The following is an 18,987-nucleotide window of genomic DNA, read 5'->3' as shown; positions in this document are numbered from 1 at the left end:
ACATTAGGAATTGAAATCATTTTAAACTTATGACAGTTAAGTCACATTTTTCCCACATTAATTTTGTTTTGTTTTGTTTTGTTTTTTTGAGTGAGGAAAAGTTAGTTCCCATCTTTCCAGGAATAGTTTATGTAAAGCCATGTACTAAAGTCTATGGTAAAATTGACAATTTAGAGAAAGTTATAGTAGACACATAGTATTGGATCAACAGAAAAGTTTTGCTGACATTTTGTTTTCCTGAACCTAATTTTGCTACATCCTAGTGTTGTGCAAGTCTGCAGAATGCTGCAGGGGATAGTCCTATGACTTAGGAAGAACCTTCCTATCTGATATGAGGGAAGGAAGGGAAGGAGGCTCTGCAGTCATGAGAGCCCACCATTGGCATGGAGACCACAGGGTTCCTAATTTGTCTTTTCCGACACAAGGGACAAATCACCTTTTCCAGATATGACCTCCTTGAGGAGACCTGAGATCTGAGGGATTAAAACCTCTGATGGCCATTAGAGGCTATTAACTAAATGTGTTAGTCAAAATAAACTAATTCACCAGGGTAGAGTAACTCTTTTAACAAGTTCCTTCTCTTGCCCCCAAATCTATTGTGGTTTAGCACAGTAGAAGATTACTGTTCACTCTCTTCAGGGTCCAGTGTGGTAGGCTGGAGGATAGGGGATGTCTCAACTCCCTGAAGTGACTCAGGGACCTAAGTTCATGTTTTGATGCAGCCATCTTCAACCCATGTACAACAAAACCATAGTAGGAAGAGGAAGAAAGAACAAGGAGGATTACACAAGAGGTTTTATGATGGGTCTGGAAGTAGCAAACAACATTTCTGTCCACATTCTTTAGTCTAGAATTTAACCACATGGTCCCAAGTTAATTGCAATGAAGAATGGGAAATGTCATCTTCCTGCGTGCTCAGAAGGAAAAGAAAATTAGTTTGGCAGACATATAGCATTGCCTATGCCACAAAATATCTAAAAAAAAAAAAAAAATACTTGTCTTTCATTGATACCTTTGCCAGACTTGGGAAGTACCATCATTGACTGGATATACAGTTGACAGTACAGCGTTTAGGGGTGCTGACCCCTATGCAATCAAAAATTGACATATAATTTTTGACTCCCCAAAACTTAACTACTATAACCCACTATTGACTGGAAGCCTTATCAATAACATAAACAGATTTGTATGTTATACATATATAAATTCTTATAGTAAAGTAAATGTTATTAAGAAAATCATAAAGAAGAAAATATATTTACAATACCATAGTGTATTTGTCAAAAAAATCTGCATGTAAGTGAACCTGAGCAGTTCAAATCCATTTGGTTCAAGGGTCAACTATATTATTAAATAGTAATGAAAATAAAATAGTGGGTTAAATGATCCATGAATCAGAGAGTCTAGCAGAAAGCATAAACCTTAAAAATTCCAAAATGTATCAAAATAGCCTCATAAATCGATTTTGTCTTAAGTAGATTTTTTTCAAATTGCAAAATATTCTAAAATATAACACCTGAAAACAAATCTCTTTACCAACAAAAGGTTTTATTGTGGAGTTATTCTTTCATGACAGTGGTATGAAAGGACTTTAATGATCTAAATGTTCATCCAAACTTGTGTCTTGTTTCTTTATAAAGGATCTCAGACAGAAATGATGCCACTAAAACATATAAGGCCAATACCTTGGATAACCGACTAACCAATAGGTACCGGTATCTATTGACTTTGGGAAAGACCCAAGTACAATAATTTTCTAAGCATTACTTATTTACTTACAATTCTTCTGTCTACTTGATTATCTTTCTGTAAATTATTATTTTCTAGTTTTTAAACATAAAAATTCTGGAGTATATACCTTTATTCTTCTTCATGGTTAGAGAAATAGAAAATGTTTGTTGCCTTGCTTAATTTTAATTTTTTAAATTTTTGTTGCCTTGCTTAATTTTAATTTTTTTAAAGATTTCATTCACTTATTTATCAGAGAGTATCCAATCAGGGGGAGCAGCAGGTGGAAAGCAAGTTCCCTGCTGAGGAACTAGCCCAATGCAGGACTCTATCCCAGGACTCTGGGATCATGACCTGAGCTGAAGAAAGACGTTTAACCAACTGAGCCACCCAGGCGCCCCTGTTGCTTTGCTTAAATATTGAGAGAGTTCATTGCTTCAGGTCATCATTCTTACCGCATTCATGTTTTTGTTTTAAATGAACCTGGTGGCAAGAGTATGAAATAATGTAAATGCCAATTTTACATTCTTTTTTGCTAAAGAAAATTACTGAACTCAATAAATAAAAACATTGGGCTTAAATGACACTGAATTTTCTGAAATAAAATGATTTCCTTTAGAACCTAGTACAAGACAAAAAGATCATAAAATCACCTTATCAAATTTATTCAAATAGTGATGCTTTTTTTTCTCTTTCTTTCAAATAATGTCTCCCTTTAAATAGAAACTCTTAATTCATGGACAATTGCAAATTGACGCAAGTATTCATTCTTCATTGCTGCTCAAACTTTTGGTTTTCTTGTATTTTTCCCCAGAAACATGTCCACGTTTAGATCACCAGAAGCAGCAAAGACGTATGTATTTTTCTGATGGAAGTTAAATTTTAAGAATAAAGTGTATTTGTTTGTATGCGTTGAAGACAAACCAGGGTATATGTCCCTCAGGCCAAAGTTTCATTATAATAAAGCCACATTCCTGTTGCTTAAGCAGAGTTTAGTTGAAATAAGAAAATGGTGCACGAACCTTTAAATATTTACCATATGGGTTTTTAAAAGACTTTATTTATTTATTTGACAGACAGAGATCACAAGTAGTCAGAAAGGCAGGCAGAGAGGAGGAAGCACGTTCCCCACCGAGCAGAGAGCCCGATGTGGGGCTCGATCCCAGGACCCCGGGACCATGACCCGAGCCAAAGGCAGAGGCTTAAACCCACTGAGCCACCCAGGCACCCCATACCATCTGGATTTTAACAGAAAAAGTTTACCAATCTCTGGTTTTTTTTTATGTATAATTTTAAAAAAATTTTTATAAACATATAATGTATTATTAGCCCCAGGGGGGGTCTGTGAATCGCCAGGTGTGCACACTTCACAGCACTCACTATAGCACATACTCTCCCCAATGTCCATAACCCCACCACCCTCTCCCTACCTGTCTCCCCCGTACCAACCTCTGTTTTAACCAAACATCTCAACCAAAGTCATTATTTTCTTCTTTTCTTTTTTTGTCTTATTTTTCCCTTTTTTCTTTTTATTTATTTTTTCTTTCTCCAAATTTTTATTTAACTTCTAGTTAGTTAGGATACAGTGTAATATTGGTTTCAGGAGTAGAATTCAGTGATTTGTCACTTACATACAACACCCAGTGCTCATTGTAACAAATGCTCTCCTTAATGCCCATCACTCATTTGTTCTTTAATATTTTTCTCCCACAGATCTTTATTTTTCCCCATTCTTATGGCCACAAACTTTCTTCCCCTACATTTCCCTTGTCTTTCAAAACACCCATCACATTACAATTCAACTAAGTCATGAAATCATATGTTTGTTAGCAATCGATTTAGGTGAAGTACATTTTCTTGGAAATGTACTACCGGTGATTATAAACAGCCAAATTAGGTGGATTTTTTAAAACAGAATTGGCTTTTAAATTTTTATTTACAAATAAAGTAATTTTCACCTTGGACCACACCTCTCGGTCATTGAAACAGGCCTGGGTTACTTCCTTTTTTTTTTTTTGAGGTCTATGTGTATTAATAAATGCTAAATAGAGATTTAAAATGGTGTGATTTTTAAATGTTATCTTAAACAATTTAATGCTATTAATTGCAAAAAAGATGCAATATAATTCTGTTAATCACAGTATATACAGGATTTTATTTATATATGATATGAATCCGGAGCATAGCAGAATTCATTGGTCTGGATTTCAGACACACAAGGTCATAAATGAATGGTTTCACTCAGTTTCTTCAGTTCTGGTTACTTAGATGAAGGCCAGAAGATTTATAAAATGACTAAACTAAGGAAGAACTTGTTTTATGTTCTTCTTTTGTCCTTTGAAACATTTTATGGTGGGTAAAGAGAAGGTGGGAATATGAGTAGATGATAAGATCTTTCAAAGGTGGGACAGCATAAAAAAGTTTCAAGAATGTGATTTGTGGTTGTGATTGAACAGGCAACCTAGAGTTTCATTCAGTGCCAACACTGCCAGCACCCCGGCTCCCACCGCTGTGACAACTCCTGTAAAGAAAAAGAGGTACGATGGGCTGGTTGCATCTGCTTCTTGCTGATGTTCTATACAGGATTGTCCTTTATCAATTTCTGAACCAAACCATCCATCAAGATGCCTTGTGGCATTCAGAAGTTGGTCTCTTGTCCCTGTTCCCTCCTCCCTTTCCAGGGATCCAGTTCCACTGGATTCTGGTGTCCTCAAACTTTGTTCCTTTTCCTCCTCTTTTCCATTTCAAACATGCAATCTTGGGGCATCTGGGTGGCTCAGTGGGTTAAGCGTCTGACTCTTGATTTTGGCTCAGGTCATGATCTCAGGGTTGTGAGATCCACCCCAGGTGGGAGCTCTGTGCTCGCTCATTGCAGAGTCTGCTTATGGATTCTCTCTCCCTCTTCTTCTGCCCCTCCCCCTGATCACACTCTAAATAAAAGAATAAATATGATCTTAAACAAACAAACAAACAAATATGTGGTCTTTTCTCCAGGTCCCTTGGGGTCTTGAATATCTAGGTAATGCTTTTGATGACAGAGTTCAGCAAAGGATAAGCTACTTCAGGCAACACCTTTAGTAGAGTCCTACTGCAGGAAATGCCTTACCCTGAAATAATTATGACTGTGGGATGGCCAAATGTTGCCATGCTCCTGAAATCTGCCTGCATCGCTGGGGTCTCCTCTGCTCTGCAGATTAGATTGGCCCTCCTTCCAAGTACAGAGTCAAAGGCCACATCTTGAGACTTCTATTTATGTAGTAGGCACAGAGAAGCAGCTAGACCTGTGGTGGCAGAATATTCTTCATGAGACAGAATGTGATATTCAAAGCAATTTTTGCTTGTTGGAGAGAACACAGTGCTAGTGAATCATGATCAGATGGAAAACAAGCATTCACAAACCTCAGTGTTTTTAAAATGTTTTTATTTTTGTTGCCTGCACCTAGAACTGTGCCTAGTTTGGGTAGGCGCCAAAGTTTGTTGAATGACTGGCTGATTGCCAAAACACTCCTGCAGTCAGAATTCTGGCTGTGTCTGCGGAGTCTCAGGAAATGTGATCACCTTTCTCACTTGGACCCAGATTTCACATCTCCTATCCACTGCAAGAATCTTTCCTCTGACAGATTAGGCATAATTCAGGATCACTGAAGCCAGCAATAATTCTCTACTTTTATGATATATGTTGGACTAGTTCTTGTGAGTAGCATTGATGACTTACATTGAGTTGAAATCTACTTTGATTTATGCCCATCTCTTCTTAGGCACCTGTGGTGCCTCAGAGAACAGACCTGCTTCAAGAATTTAAAGCCAGCTCTCCTATCCTCCTTATCCTAGCCTTTCCCTCTCTGGGCTTTCCTCTGACATGTCACTCTCCTCTACATATCTTCATTTTTGGTCCATATGTAAATCTTTCTGACAGAGCCCTAAGCTATCTCTATCAATTAAAATTAAGTCCCAGTAATGTGAAGACATCTTTCTAATTGGATATATATGTGATTGTATATATGCATATATGTACATACATATGTATACATAATTGAAGTTAGCATTAGTGGGGTGTTCACTTATGTTTTCAATACTCTTACTTTTAGATTTTTTTTAAATCACACAGCTTTTTAAAAACTATGTAAAATAGAGCATATGACTGGTTTTGATTATAAAATGTTTCAGATATGCAGAAAATAGAAAAAAGAGGTATACTGATGATAAACACCCATGAACCCACTAGCTACATTTAACAAATACTATTTCCCAGATTCTCTTCATATTTCTCTTTAAGGAAATCTCCACATTTTAGTGTCAAGAAAATGGGGGAAAGGAGCTTACTTGGGGAGCGGAAAACCTAGATCGTGGTATAGTCATTTCCTTTTAAGTTTATGAAATAGTTTTCATTTTATTTCCAAGACCTGTAGAAAAGTCATCTCAGTGCCTTTTAAGTGTCAAATTATTTTCAGCTTTTCCTGGTGGACATGTGGGTGGGATCAAGTATTCAAGTACCACGTTTATAACTGATGTCATTTCCCAACAGACAGTCCTGGTTTCCACCTCCTCCTCCAGGTTCCACCCCAAGCACGGGAACAACCAGAAGGTAAGGGAAAGGTGTCAGATGCAATTGCTATGTAACTTAATGGAAGAATGCATTGGGTATTGACAGTGTATAATTGAGGGAGCTTTGGAATAAATTGGAAGAGATCTTGTAAATTCTGACCGCTGAACAAGACAGTGCTGGGTGGAAGTGAGGTCAGGCTAGACCAGTGCCTCTGGTAGGAAATCTGATGAGGTGTGAGGAGTCGGTGGTTGTATGAGTTTACTAAGGGCTTCCATAACAAAATCCTGTACACTGGGAAGGGGACGGTAGTTAACAAAAATGTTTCTCACAGTTCCAAAGGCTAGAAGTCCAAGATCAATGTGTTGGCAGGGTTGGTTCCCTCTGAGGACTGGGAGGGAGAATCTGTTTCACACTTTCTGCTGGTTTCTGGTGGTTTCCAGGCACCCTTTGGCATCCCTCAGTCTGTCTAAGCATCATCCAGATCTCTCCCTTCATCCTGACATGATGTTCTCCCTGAGCGCGTGTCTGTTTCCACATTTGCTCTTCTTAAGAGGACACCAGTCGTATTGGATATGTAGCCTATCGTCCTCTAACATATCTAATTACATCTGTAATGACCCTCTTTCCAAGTAGGGTCACATCTGAGGCCCTGTGGGTTAGGGCTTCAACACATGAATTTTTGGGGCGCACAGTTCAACCCACAAGTGGCAGAAGAGAGAATGGAATGAAGCAGCAGGCAGGGCTCCACTGTGGGCTCCCGGTACACCAACGGCTTCCAGGCAGCCATGAACCCAGACAACTAGATGGGGATGTGAGTTGCAAGCTCTTTGTAAACTTTAAGAGATAAATGGGTGTTTTCTACTTTTATTTTTTGGTTGTTGAGATCAATAATTATAACTAAAATTATAGACTATGTGGAGGGTACTTTGTTCTACAAAGTCCATGCTAAGAATGTCAACAAGCATTTGATTTCATACGTGATTATTGTATGCCAGATACTTTTCTAATATCTTGGCATGTATCAGAGAGCAAAACATGGAGCCTGCCCTCTGATCTTCAGAGAAGCAGACATATGTGGAGAACTCCTATATTCTATCACTAACACACAAAGAAAAATAAGTCTCTGATTTGGTTTTGCTTTAGGGTATCCAATATTGTTTTTATGTCTTCAACCCCCAGAATATATTTAGTGAACATTTTCATGTTCCAGTGGGACTTATTTTCCCAACGCAACCATTGGAAAAAGAATTATTAAACAGTATGCTTATTTAGCATTAGATTGTTTTATTTCCTAAAATTGGCATCTGTTGTGTAGGCTTTTGATGTCTCCTTTATTTCCAAATAATAGATATATTTGGAAACCAGTGTCCTTTATTACAATTTAGGTTGGTTCTATAAGGATGTCAATAAACTTTTTCACACATGTTGCACCTGTATATATTTATATATATTATATATTAGTTTTACATGTATAATTATTAAACATGTTGAACAATTGCAACTTAGAATTGTATCTCCCTTCTATTAAAATATTTTCTTTTTAAACCTCTTCATCTACAGGTGACTTCCAATTATATGAACTGCCAAGCATGGATTATGTTTCTAGTTTAAAACCTTCTTTCCCCTCAGGCAGTGTTTCGGTATGTCTCTATGAGTGACACCTTTCATGGAGCTACCTGAGTGGGGAAGATAATAACTAGGAGTTTTGCTAGTTACTGTTGTTTCCTGAGTATTTTAAGATCCATCCAATTTTGTCTTGGTAGATGATAACTGGTACTTGGGAATATTTATTACTTATTTCTAAAATCTTATGTTCATCTTCTATTTATTTTTTTGATATTAATGTAAATTGTCATTATAATAAGCAACTGGTTGTATAACTGTGCAAGAACACAGAAGGATTATTCATGAGTTCATAGCTCATGCTTTCAATGCCCATTGAGCTTGTGGATCTCTGTTTGCACAGAACTGGTAGTGCTTGGCTATATGCCCTTACAATTTAAGCATTGCTGGATATAATTTACGTGGAAGATAAAACGAGTCACAGTGCTCCTATTTCTGGTTCCTGGATCAGATCCATAGCACCAAAACTAAAGGAAAGAGATTATTGGAGTAGGTTGATCAGTTTAGATATCCTTTCCTTTTTTAGAGGCACAGATTATTAATATAATGGCTAAACTGAAAGACTCCTCTTTGAGGATCCAAGCTAATGTCATGCCAGGCTTTCAGGGAAAGGAGGGAATAATAACAATATAGCAATGCCTTTGATTTCTAAAGTGCTTTTCTTTGGAAGAGCTCAGAGTACAGCTTCTGTTTCTCACCTTTAATGCCAGTGCATTCCTAGGGCTGAAAAAGAGCCTTTTTAGTGAAACCTGAAAAAAATAGAAGCAATTATTAAATGATAAAAAGAACCAAAGACTTGAAAAAGAGATCTTTGTCCCCAGAAGAACACAAAGAAAATGAAAATAGGTCAAAAAAGTGAAAATGGAGGACTATGATTTTTTAATATTAGCGAATAGCTCGATGCTAAGCATATTTCCCTCATCCTTCACTTACACATTGGTCCCCTTTTCTTTTTTCCCATTCTCATGTCTCCTGCAAGAGAATCTCCCCTTACTACTGCCACTCTTGCTCTCCTTCCTTTCTTCATTTTGTGAACCTTCATTTCTCCCATCACCGGATCGTTCCCAGAGATTTCATTTTCTCTCACATACCCCTGTCTGTGCTGCACATTTGAAATGACCACCAGACTTCCCAGCCATTGTTGGAGTGAGTCCTTTTCTTCAACTTTTCTCCTCCTTGACCTCTCCATGGCCTTTGACACCATGGATCACACCATCCCTCACTTGTTCCTTTCTTATAGAATATGGAAAAGCCGAACTTAGTTGTGTTTGGGTTGAGAACTTGTGTGGACGTCATATTTGGATTAAAATCTGTTACAGGCATGATGTAAGTGGCCTTACAAATTGTCTCAAGCTCTTTTACCAGCAGAGGAACCCATGCTATCATAGCTTTATCTGTATTTACATGTATATGTATACTTATACCTATGACTACATAGGACTGTGTTTACATCTATGTGTCTTTCTGTATCTATACCTGTAACTATATCTACATCTAATTCTGGGTACAATTAACATAAGGCTGGTGAGTTCAACTAGAGTTTAAATGAGAATTCTAAAATAACCATATATTATAGCTAAAGAAAAAAAGCAATTTCTTAAAACAAGTATCCTTTTATGTATGATATACATTAGTCTTATGATGAGAGGTTGAGATCTGGGTGATCAAACAGAATTTTGGAGTTACGCATTAAATATCTTTGAAAGCCTCTTGCCTTTTTTTTTTTTTAATAAAACAAGGTTAAAGAGAGAAGCTGTGATTCATGATAACAAGGCATATAGCATTTAAAGTTTGAAACTCAAATAAAACCTTTTCTTGGTTTCTCGGGCAGCTCCTTGGTCGTTGGGATGGAAATATTTTCTGACCTCCTCTTCCTTTTCTTGCTGAAAAGGGAAAAATCTAGCATCATATTTGAAAGACCTCCTATGTCAACAAGGTTATTTCTTCTGAAATATTCTTATCAAATGCCCCAGAACTTATAATTTCTTTTCATTTTAATTAAGACTGAATCAAGTTTTAACTTTTATAATTGCTGTTCCTTGTTACTGTCATCAGTCTTTCCTCCTACCTCTGTGATCAAATCCTTGCTTCACTGGTTTCCCTCCCTTCTATATTCAAACCCCTTTCATCTTAAAAAATAGCTTCTTAGAAATTGATATCCTAGGGGGGTCTGGGTGGTTCAGTTGACAGTGTCAGACTCTTGATTTTGGCTGGGGTCATGATCTCAGAGTTGTGAGATCCAGCCTTGGGTAGGCTCTGCACTGAGTTTGAAGCCTGCGTAACATTCTCGCTCTTGCTCTCCCTCTGCCCCCCTCCTCCCCATGCACAAGTACTCTCTCTCTCTCAGAAAAAAAAAAAAAAAAAAAGAATAGCCGCTCCTGGGTAGCTCAACTGTTTAAGCATCTGACTCCTGATCCTGAGCTCAAGTCCTGAGTTCAAGCCCCACCTTGGGTTACCGGTTGGTCACAGAGCCTACTTAAAAATAATTATAATAATAATAATAGCCGAATTACACAAATCAATTCGACTGGCACCTTATCTCTCCACTGCAACCGAAGTTTTCAGAAAAGTTGATGATACTTGCCATCTTTATTCTCTGGTTCCCACCACCATAAATTCATAGAAGCAGCTCCCCTCAATGTCACAAATGACCTTGCTGATAAATTCTCGTTGACATTTCGGTCCCTGCGATTACTTGACCCTTCAAAGAGCATTACTGGCTATTTGTGCCTTTAGGAAATCTCTCTCCTTGTCTTTTGAGAAACCCCCTACTCTGCCCTCCAAACATACTCCTGGGTTTCCTTCCTCTAACCATTCTTTCTCAGTCTCCTTTACCACCTCATTATCCTATACCAGCCATTGATTGTTCATGCTCCTAAAGCTTCAAAGTTCCTCCCCTCTTCTCATTCTGTATTCTGACCCTCCACAGGTTATCCATGCCCAGGACCTCAATGACCACATGTGTGCTCTTGACTCCACTTATAGCCACTCCACACCTCTTTTCTGAGTGACTTTGGACAGCTAACTATTTGTTCAACATCTTCCCTTATATTTCTCAAAAGTCTTGTAAACCTCACATGTTAGAATGAAATTCCTAATTTTCTACGCTAACCTGGTGCTCTGTCTCAACTAATAATACCATCTTTCAGCCCATTGGCCCTTGAAAACTTAAAGTTATTTTTTACACTTTTTTCCCTTAATCACCAATATCCAATCCATTTTGTGAATCCTATCAATTTATCTGCAAGATACCTCTTGAATCCATATGCCTCCATCCATTTCTATTATCATATCTTTTCTGGACTACAGTAGTAGCTACCTAGGTGTTCTCCCCTCATCCATCCTGATACCCACTCCCTTAATCTATTCTCTACACAGCTGCCCGAGCGATATTTATGCAAGGATAATTGGAACATATCACCCTCCTAAATAAAAATAAGACTTTTCATTTTTCTTAGAATAAAGACCCAAATCTTTAGCACTGACTACTGCCCTTACCTGGCTTCTATCCCTCATAACTCCCCTTTGCTCTCTGTTCTGGTCACATAATCTGTTTTAAATGCACCATATCCCACCTTCTCTAGAATCTCAGCATATAAGTTCCTTTCTGCTTAGAATCCTGTCTTTCCCCCCATTTGGAGGCACTTACATTCTTGTGGCCATGTTTTCATCTGTCTTCTCTTCAAAATATCATTTCTGTCTGTTCTATCCTCTCTGCTTCATTATCACTATCACTCAGGTATAGAAGATGGCAGCTTTCCCCCTTGATTTGTCCACATACCACCTGCATAAGATTTCAATAAAGACGTGGGATGGCAAAAGTGCCAGTAATACATTGTAGAAGCCCAGCCCAAACAAGGTCAACTGTAATGTTAGAAATTCCTGTTTGGTAGTTCTTTGGTCACACCTGTTATGGGTTATTTCTTCTTGGCTGAGATTTCTCTGCAGGCCTGATCTTGTCGCTGTTTTGCTCAACAGCCCCTCACTCCTTCTTTCCTCCATCTTTCTTTTTCTCTCCCCCTACCCTCTTCTTCTCCTCTCCCCTCTTCCTTCCACCCCTCAAATTTCCATTAATTATTTATGCGGGCAGTTCAGTTCTCTCTTTGCTGTGCCAGGCTCTTCTCAGAGAATCTCATCCCCATAACCAAACATGATGATATATTCTCTCTTTGGGAAACATTGTATGCTACTTTTAAAAATAAAATTATTTTCTTATTGTCACAATAATATAAACATCCAGTCACCCACACTTAAAACATCAAAACTGTCATTGACCTATCTCCTTTTTCTTTTTCAATAGTCACTGTAGTGAAGGTGAGGGACTTGGGTGCCATTCAAGAAAAAGGATATGACCGCGGGGGGGGGGGGGTAGTTGCATACTCTGAGCCTTATTTGAATGGCACTTTGATAGATTTGTCTGGGGAGAGAGTCACTGCCACATAAGACTTTCCTAAAGCTACTGCACAGGGGCCACCACCCAGAAGGGGAAGATGGCAAGGGAACTCGTGAACGAAAGGAAGATTCATAGAGGGGGGCTTTCATATCTAGATGATGCCACTCAGCAGAATGGAAGGCAGTCCTGGGTAGAGAACTCTGACAGGCAGCAGCAGTTTGAGGTCTTTTATAGTTCCCAAAGTTGCATAGCGTGGACACAGAAGAAATCACAACACAAGATCAGCTGTGGAATCATGAGAAAAGCATCAACATTATCTGGGAACTCTGATGTTGTAAAGGAAGTTTCTAACAGGATTCAGGGAAGAGGTCCTGAAAGAGGTGTGGCATTTGGGGGGAAGAGAGGAATTACATAATACACAGGGTGATTTTAAGCCCAGTGATGCCACCAATCAGTATAGGAATAAACAGGAGTAGAATGGGGAATACACAGTTGGTTTTAAGAGGCTGAGCTTTGATTTGAACAGGTAGGGTCTATTTGTGGAGGTGACTACCAAACAGTGGGAGAAGGGGGAGGTGCTCAGGCAAGACATTTGTGCCACAGACCCAGGTTTGGAAATGATACCAGAGATTTAAATATGGTGTTTTCAGAAATGGAGAAAATATTAAATGAGAAGAGAATGAAAGTTGAACCTTGATGTGTGTCTACACATCAGGTGGTGAAGGAGGAACCAGAAAACAAGACTCTTACGATTGCATGGTAAAGGTGAAGTATAATATGAGATCGGTAGCAGGGAGGCAGAGTGAGTGGATGCTGTCTACATCCCAAACCAGCCCAACTTTCAAAGTCTAGTATGAATCTCACTTCCACCACAGCTTTCTCTCAGTCCAAGGGGTTATTTTCGTCATCTGAACTCAAAAAGCTTATTCTCTACAATCCTCACTTGGCAATTAGTTGCCCATTACCTTAGAACATTACTTATTTTCATGGTATACTCATTAACTAGATGGCATCATCATATAATTCTATGAATCATCCATACAATTTTATCCATAGTAATTTGTTAATAAGTACATATTAATATCAATTTATCAATGAATTGTAGAGCGAGTCCTTGAGGGTATAATAAACACAAAGATTGCAATAGCCACAAAATATGTGGAGACACGGAGGGGGAGCCAATAGAGTTTGTGTCTGAGGTGCAGTAGGATAGGCAGGAGTAAGACAAGTACAGAACAAGTGGGGGATGGAGCCGTTCCAAGAAGAAAGGATTGCAGGACAAAGGTTCTAATGCCAGAGAGTGTGTGGGGTGTGTGTGTGTGTGTGTGTGTGTACATGTGCATGCATGTGTGCACACATGCACACACACCCATGTATCTGTTCACGTGTGTGAAACTATGGTACTTCCATTCAAGAGGCATTATCTGCATTCATTTTCTATCAGTTATATTTAGTGGTAGCAGGAAATCTAGTAATTGAAAATTCAATGTCATATGGAAAAATGTCTAGATATCCATTTGTAGATATTCTGTGATAAGTTTAAGTATCTTTTCTGAATATCATATTTCTTTTTTAAGAGTTAGTGGTTTGCTGTTATGTGATTTGAGCTCTGAGTGTATGCTAGAGATTATAAAATATATAATGGAAAGTGCAAATGTCATCACTATGGGTAATTGTTTGGTAAGAGCCAGTGAAGTCTGCCTTTCCCACTTCTTTTGCTTTAGGATGTGTCAGAAAGCTTGACGCAAAACTAATTGTCACCAATCATTTGGATATGTCTTCAGTTTTCAAGTTCCTAAACTTTTCCTCATTTTTGAGTCCTTCAAAAGAGTGATTGCATTTGCCAAGCTTGTGCTGGGGCATGGATAATAGGTGCCATTCATGAGAAATATTCAATCACAGCACAATGAAATGTGGACACAGAATTTCTAGGAAGTTGATGTTGAAGTTGCTTCTGATTCCAGAACCGACCATTAAATGTATTCTCTTTATGATACATTTAAGGGCTTCTATGTTTTAAAGTGACTTTAGAGATTCAGTGGTTAAATGGCATGTGGAGCTCATTTAAGAAACTCACTGAAGCTGACTTAAAGTAGTTGCTTAACAGACAATATGAATGTTTATGATGTTACCCATTATGGTGATTCAAGACCAGCAATTAAGGCACTGCGAGCACCATCACTACCAAAACACCAATGTGTTTTTTTTCTGGAATCATTTCCAAAGATAGAGAATAAAACACATAGCTTCTGATAAAGTTAAAATAGTGGAAACTCACCTAACAAATTTGTCTAGGAAATTACCATATATTTAAAGACTTGCTATGTACTTTTATAATTTCTCATTCATATTTGTTTCAATCTCTTCTTCTTCAGTGGTTTCCACTTTCAGTTAGCTGGTTGGTGGAGTTGAAGGAGGAAAGAAAATCCTGATTGAGATGTGAGTTGCCATGGCAACTTTGTACTAGTTATATTTTTCTGTCTGTAACTATAAATGGTAAAATGTAACCTTTCTAATTATACTGCTACATTTTTAACTCTATTGGTACCAAACACTCTGCAAAGTTTGTTGTCATGGTATTAAATCAATATATTTTATTTTTATCTCAACCAAATTCTTATATTAACTGGAATTTGTTTCATAAAAATTAAGATTCTAAGACCGTTAGTAAAATGTCAAAGTACAGTGAATTTAAAATATTATCTGAATGCCTAGAAATACCCATTGTAGAAACACCTAGATGGCTCTCAGTTAAGCGTCCTGACTCTTGATTTTGGTTCAGGTCATGATTTCAGGATCGTGAGATCCAGCCCCTCCTTGGCTCCAGGCTAGAAGTGAAGACTTCCTAGGTTTCTCTGTCTCCCTCTGCCCCATTCCCCTCCTGCTCACACGCACGTATACTCAAGTATTCTCTCTGTCTGAAAGAAAGAAAGAAAGAAAGAGAGGAAAGAAAAGAAATACCCATTCTAGACATTCAAAATAATTAAAACATTAACCTGAAATAAGGTTTTGAAAAGCTTTATTTTTGAATAGTGTTATTTGAATAGAATGAGGAGAAAGCTAATTCAAAATGTGTCAGTGAAGGGCTTAACCTTTAGCATTGAGTTAGTTGCTTTTTTTCAGTCCTATGAGGTCAACATAGTTTCTGGTTTCATAACACTGGCTTTAAGTAACTCATACATTCAAACAACAACCAACAGAGTCATCCTTGCTTTCCCCCAGTCCAGATTCCACCAGCCCTGGTCCCTTGGAGCCCCTGTTGCTTCTCCTGCTGCTGGGGGAACCCCTCAAAGTATGATGAAGTGGGGGATATTCGGGTTCAGAAGCAGAGGCAAGGAAGAAGCTGTGAGAATCAGGATACCGAGGGACAAGCACCCTGCCAAGTTACAGCTCCCTCTGCCCCAACCATAAAAAGCAAACAGTTTGATTTTTAAAAAAAAAATTATTTCACCCTTTAGTAGTATTGTTTGAAGGTCTGTCAACTAGAGATTATAAATCTCACTTCAGAGAAAAGCATGAAAATTCTAAGAGGTTAAAGGGGCTGTTTCTGGTCATCCAAACCTTAGTGTTAATGACCTAAATCATGTTTCTTTCCTGTTAGAACTGGGCAGAATTGGGACACGCTGAAGTATGGTGGCTTGAATTTCATGAACTGGGCATGGCTTTAGAGCAAGAAGACAGGGCATCCTGGGTATGGTGCAGTGTGCGTGACAGGAGCATACTGTGATGTAGGAACTGGGCTTCCAAGAGCCTAGGAGGTGGGCAGTAGGAAAAGTGGGTGAGGGGTGTGAGGACCCCATTTTACTTAGGACTGTCTGCACATGTGGTGGCACTTCTTTGTCTTCTGATCTTTCTTCTTCCTCTGTCAGGAATATACAGAATATTAAATACATGGAGTCCCACAGTATATGTAGCCTTTTTGATCTTGTTTCTCTCACTTAGCATAATGCATGTGGAATTCATCCATGCAGTTGTATGCATCAGCTGCTTATTCCTTTTCATTGCTGAGTATTATATAGAGCTATGCAGTTATTTATCCATTCACCTGGTAAAGGACATTTGGGTTGTTTTGGGGGGGCTTCAAATGTTCTCATACAGGTTTTAGTGCATAGATGTTTCTTGGCATGATCATTTCTCTTGAATAAATGCCTACAAGTGGGATTGCTCAGTCATATGGTAAGCATATGTTTAACTTTATAGGAAACTGCCAGCTTGAAAAGTGGCTGTACCATTTTGCACCCCACCAGCAATGCATGAGATTTCAAGTTGTCTCACTTGTTTAATATCACTTAGTATTGTCAGCTTTTTTTTATTAAAATATAATGTATTATTTGCTTCAGGGGTACAGTCTATGAACCATCATTCTTACACAATTCACAGCACTAACCATAGCACGTACCCTCCCCAATGTCCATAACCCTCCTACCTCCTACCAGCAACCCTCAGTTTCTTTCCTGAGATTAAGTCTTTTATGGTTTGTCTCCCTCCTGATCCCATCTTGTTTCATTTTTTCCCTTCCTTCCTCCCATGACCCCCCCCAACCCTGCCTCTCAAATTCTTCATATCAGAGAGATCATATGACAACTGTGTTTCTCAGACTGACTTATTTCGCTTAGCATAATACCCTCTAGTTCCATCCACGTTGTTGCAAATGGCAAGATTTCAGGTTTTTTGATGGCTGCATAAGTATTGTCAGCTTTTAAAAGAATTATTTTAGCTATTCTAATAGGTGTGTAGTGTAGCTCATCCTAGTTTTAAATTGGATTTCCCTAGAGACTAACAATGTCAAGCATCTTCTCACATGCTACTTATCATTTGTACATCTTCTCTGGTGAAGTATCTGTTCAAATCATTGGCCTATTTTATTCACTTGGTAGTTTGTTTACTTACTGTTGACTTTTGAGTTTTAAAAAGATTATATACTGCTTTCAAGTCCTTTGTCAGGTATGTGACTTGCAAATATTTTTCTCCCAATGTGGCTTATATTTTCATTCTCTCAATAATGTATTTTCCAGAGCAAAAGTTTTTAATTTAATGAGGTCCAACTTATCAAATTATTATTTTTTTAATGAATTGTACTGCTGGTGTCATATCTGAGAACCCTCTCCCTAACCCATGTTACAAAGATTTTTCTTCTAAAAATTTTATACTTGTATGTTTTATATATGTTTACGATTTTTTCCTTCACCTGATAATAATTGGGCTGTTCTTTTTTTATGTCTTTGAGAAAATATCGAAGGACCAAAAGTTTCTATGAATTCAGCAATATTTAAAATTTTGTGACACTTTATGTCTATTTACCGGAAAATATTGACATATTTTCTTATAAAGCTGAGATGAGTTATGCTAATTGAAATTGTATTAACCACAATTGGATCTACATACATTTGAGAAGTGCAGTATATAAATATGAAGGTGCTTAGTCTACAGCAAGTGCTCGGGGCTCTGTGAGCTGAAGATGCCTTGCAAAAACCCTGCTTTCCCACAATCACGTGGGACAGATCAGGACCTATCTTCTCCTTTAATAAAGAAGCAGAGGTTGAGAGAATCAGCTGTCTTACTAGGGTCAAACTGAGTTAGTGGCAAAGCTAGTCTACAAGCTAGGTCTCTGGAATTTAAGTCCAGTACATGCTCTATTGCTGGATTATGGTTTATTGAAATGGCCCCTGGCCACCAGGAAATGAGACTTCATTGCAGTAATCATTCTTTTGAACATATGCCGCACATTCAATAAGCCCTTGGGAGCAGGGACTGCCCCTTTTCTAGTTTTTAAATTTTGTTCTGTGTTGCTATGTGTCCTAACATTATACCTGGGGCATCTGTGGCATAAACGGTCATTAACAATGCCGTCCTTGGGCAAGGAAGCAGTGCAGGACAATCTATCATTATTAGATTTTCACTGGGAATATCGAAAAGAGTATTGGTTTAATGCAGTACATTATAGAGAAGCACATGAAATTCAACATTAGAAAAACTAAGTTGAAACCCTGGCTGAGTTACTTACTAGCACCATGATGCAAGGAAAATTACTCAACCTTTTTGACTCATTAGGAAAAAACCATACTCCAGGGGATAGATGTATGATTGGACTAAAATAATGTTTGTGAGAGCTTGGAAAAGTTAGCATGGCACTAAAACTCAAAAAAAAAAAAAATAAGTTCCATCTCCTTTGTCCTTGTTAAAAATTCTGTGTGTGGGAAACAAAGACTAAGCATAATGGAAAGTAAAAACAAAACTCAGAGTTAAATATTACAGTCATTTATTCTTGTTTCAAACCTGGGTATGTGCTGCAGTAATGAAATGCTCTTCACATAGGCAGACAAACAGAAGTCACAGAGCCAGCCATGTTGTGCAAAAAAGCCATAATGGAAAGAAGTGATCTTTGTAGCAGCATGTGAAAGTGAAGTAACATAAACTGCTTCACAGGGTTATTTCTATTAGTTCTGGCCTTTGGGCTATTATCTACAAATTTTCCCATTTCTTGTGAAAGCTGTCTTTTTATTCCTGGAAGTTATTCTTAACAATAATAGCCACTAATGTGGTGGTGTCAACCCTGCAAAGGGTCTTGGGGGCTTGAGGGAAAGACAGAGGGTAGAGCCAAGGGTCAACTTATCCAAGCTTAAACATTGCATCTCAAAGCGGTATTCAAACAGGATCATTCCACATCCATGTCTCTTGTTTGCTTCTCTTCAAAACA

The 18,987-nt window shown here is 38.2% G+C and overlaps 1 protein-coding gene across 4 annotated transcripts in view; it reads left to right on the top strand.

The window, feature by feature from the left end:
* SCEL (sciellin) overlaps window positions 1-18,987 on the top strand; it is a 105,869-nt gene that overhangs the window by 27,815 nt on the left and 59,067 nt on the right. For 2 of the 4 annotated variants that reach the window (XM_080799543.1, XM_080799542.1), the window contains exons 6-9: window positions 1,641-1,709; window positions 2,543-2,581; window positions 4,185-4,265; window positions 6,254-6,313. In XM_080799543.1, the coding sequence (XP_080655669.1) occupies window positions 1,641-1,709; window positions 2,543-2,581; window positions 4,185-4,265; window positions 6,254-6,313 (249 nt within the window). The remainder of the gene's footprint in view (window positions 1-1,640; window positions 1,710-2,542; window positions 2,582-4,184; window positions 4,266-6,253; window positions 6,314-18,987) is intronic. The other 2 variants (XM_080799545.1, XM_080799544.1) reach the window with 1 other exon arrangement.

Source organism: Martes martes (genome assembly GCF_963455335.1).
Source record: "Martes martes genome assembly, chromosome: 3".
Lineage (NCBI taxonomy): Eukaryota > Metazoa > Chordata > Mammalia > Carnivora > Mustelidae > Martes > Martes martes.
Note: the sequence above shows the minus strand (reverse complement) of the source record. Positions and strands in the feature narration are given on the sequence as shown.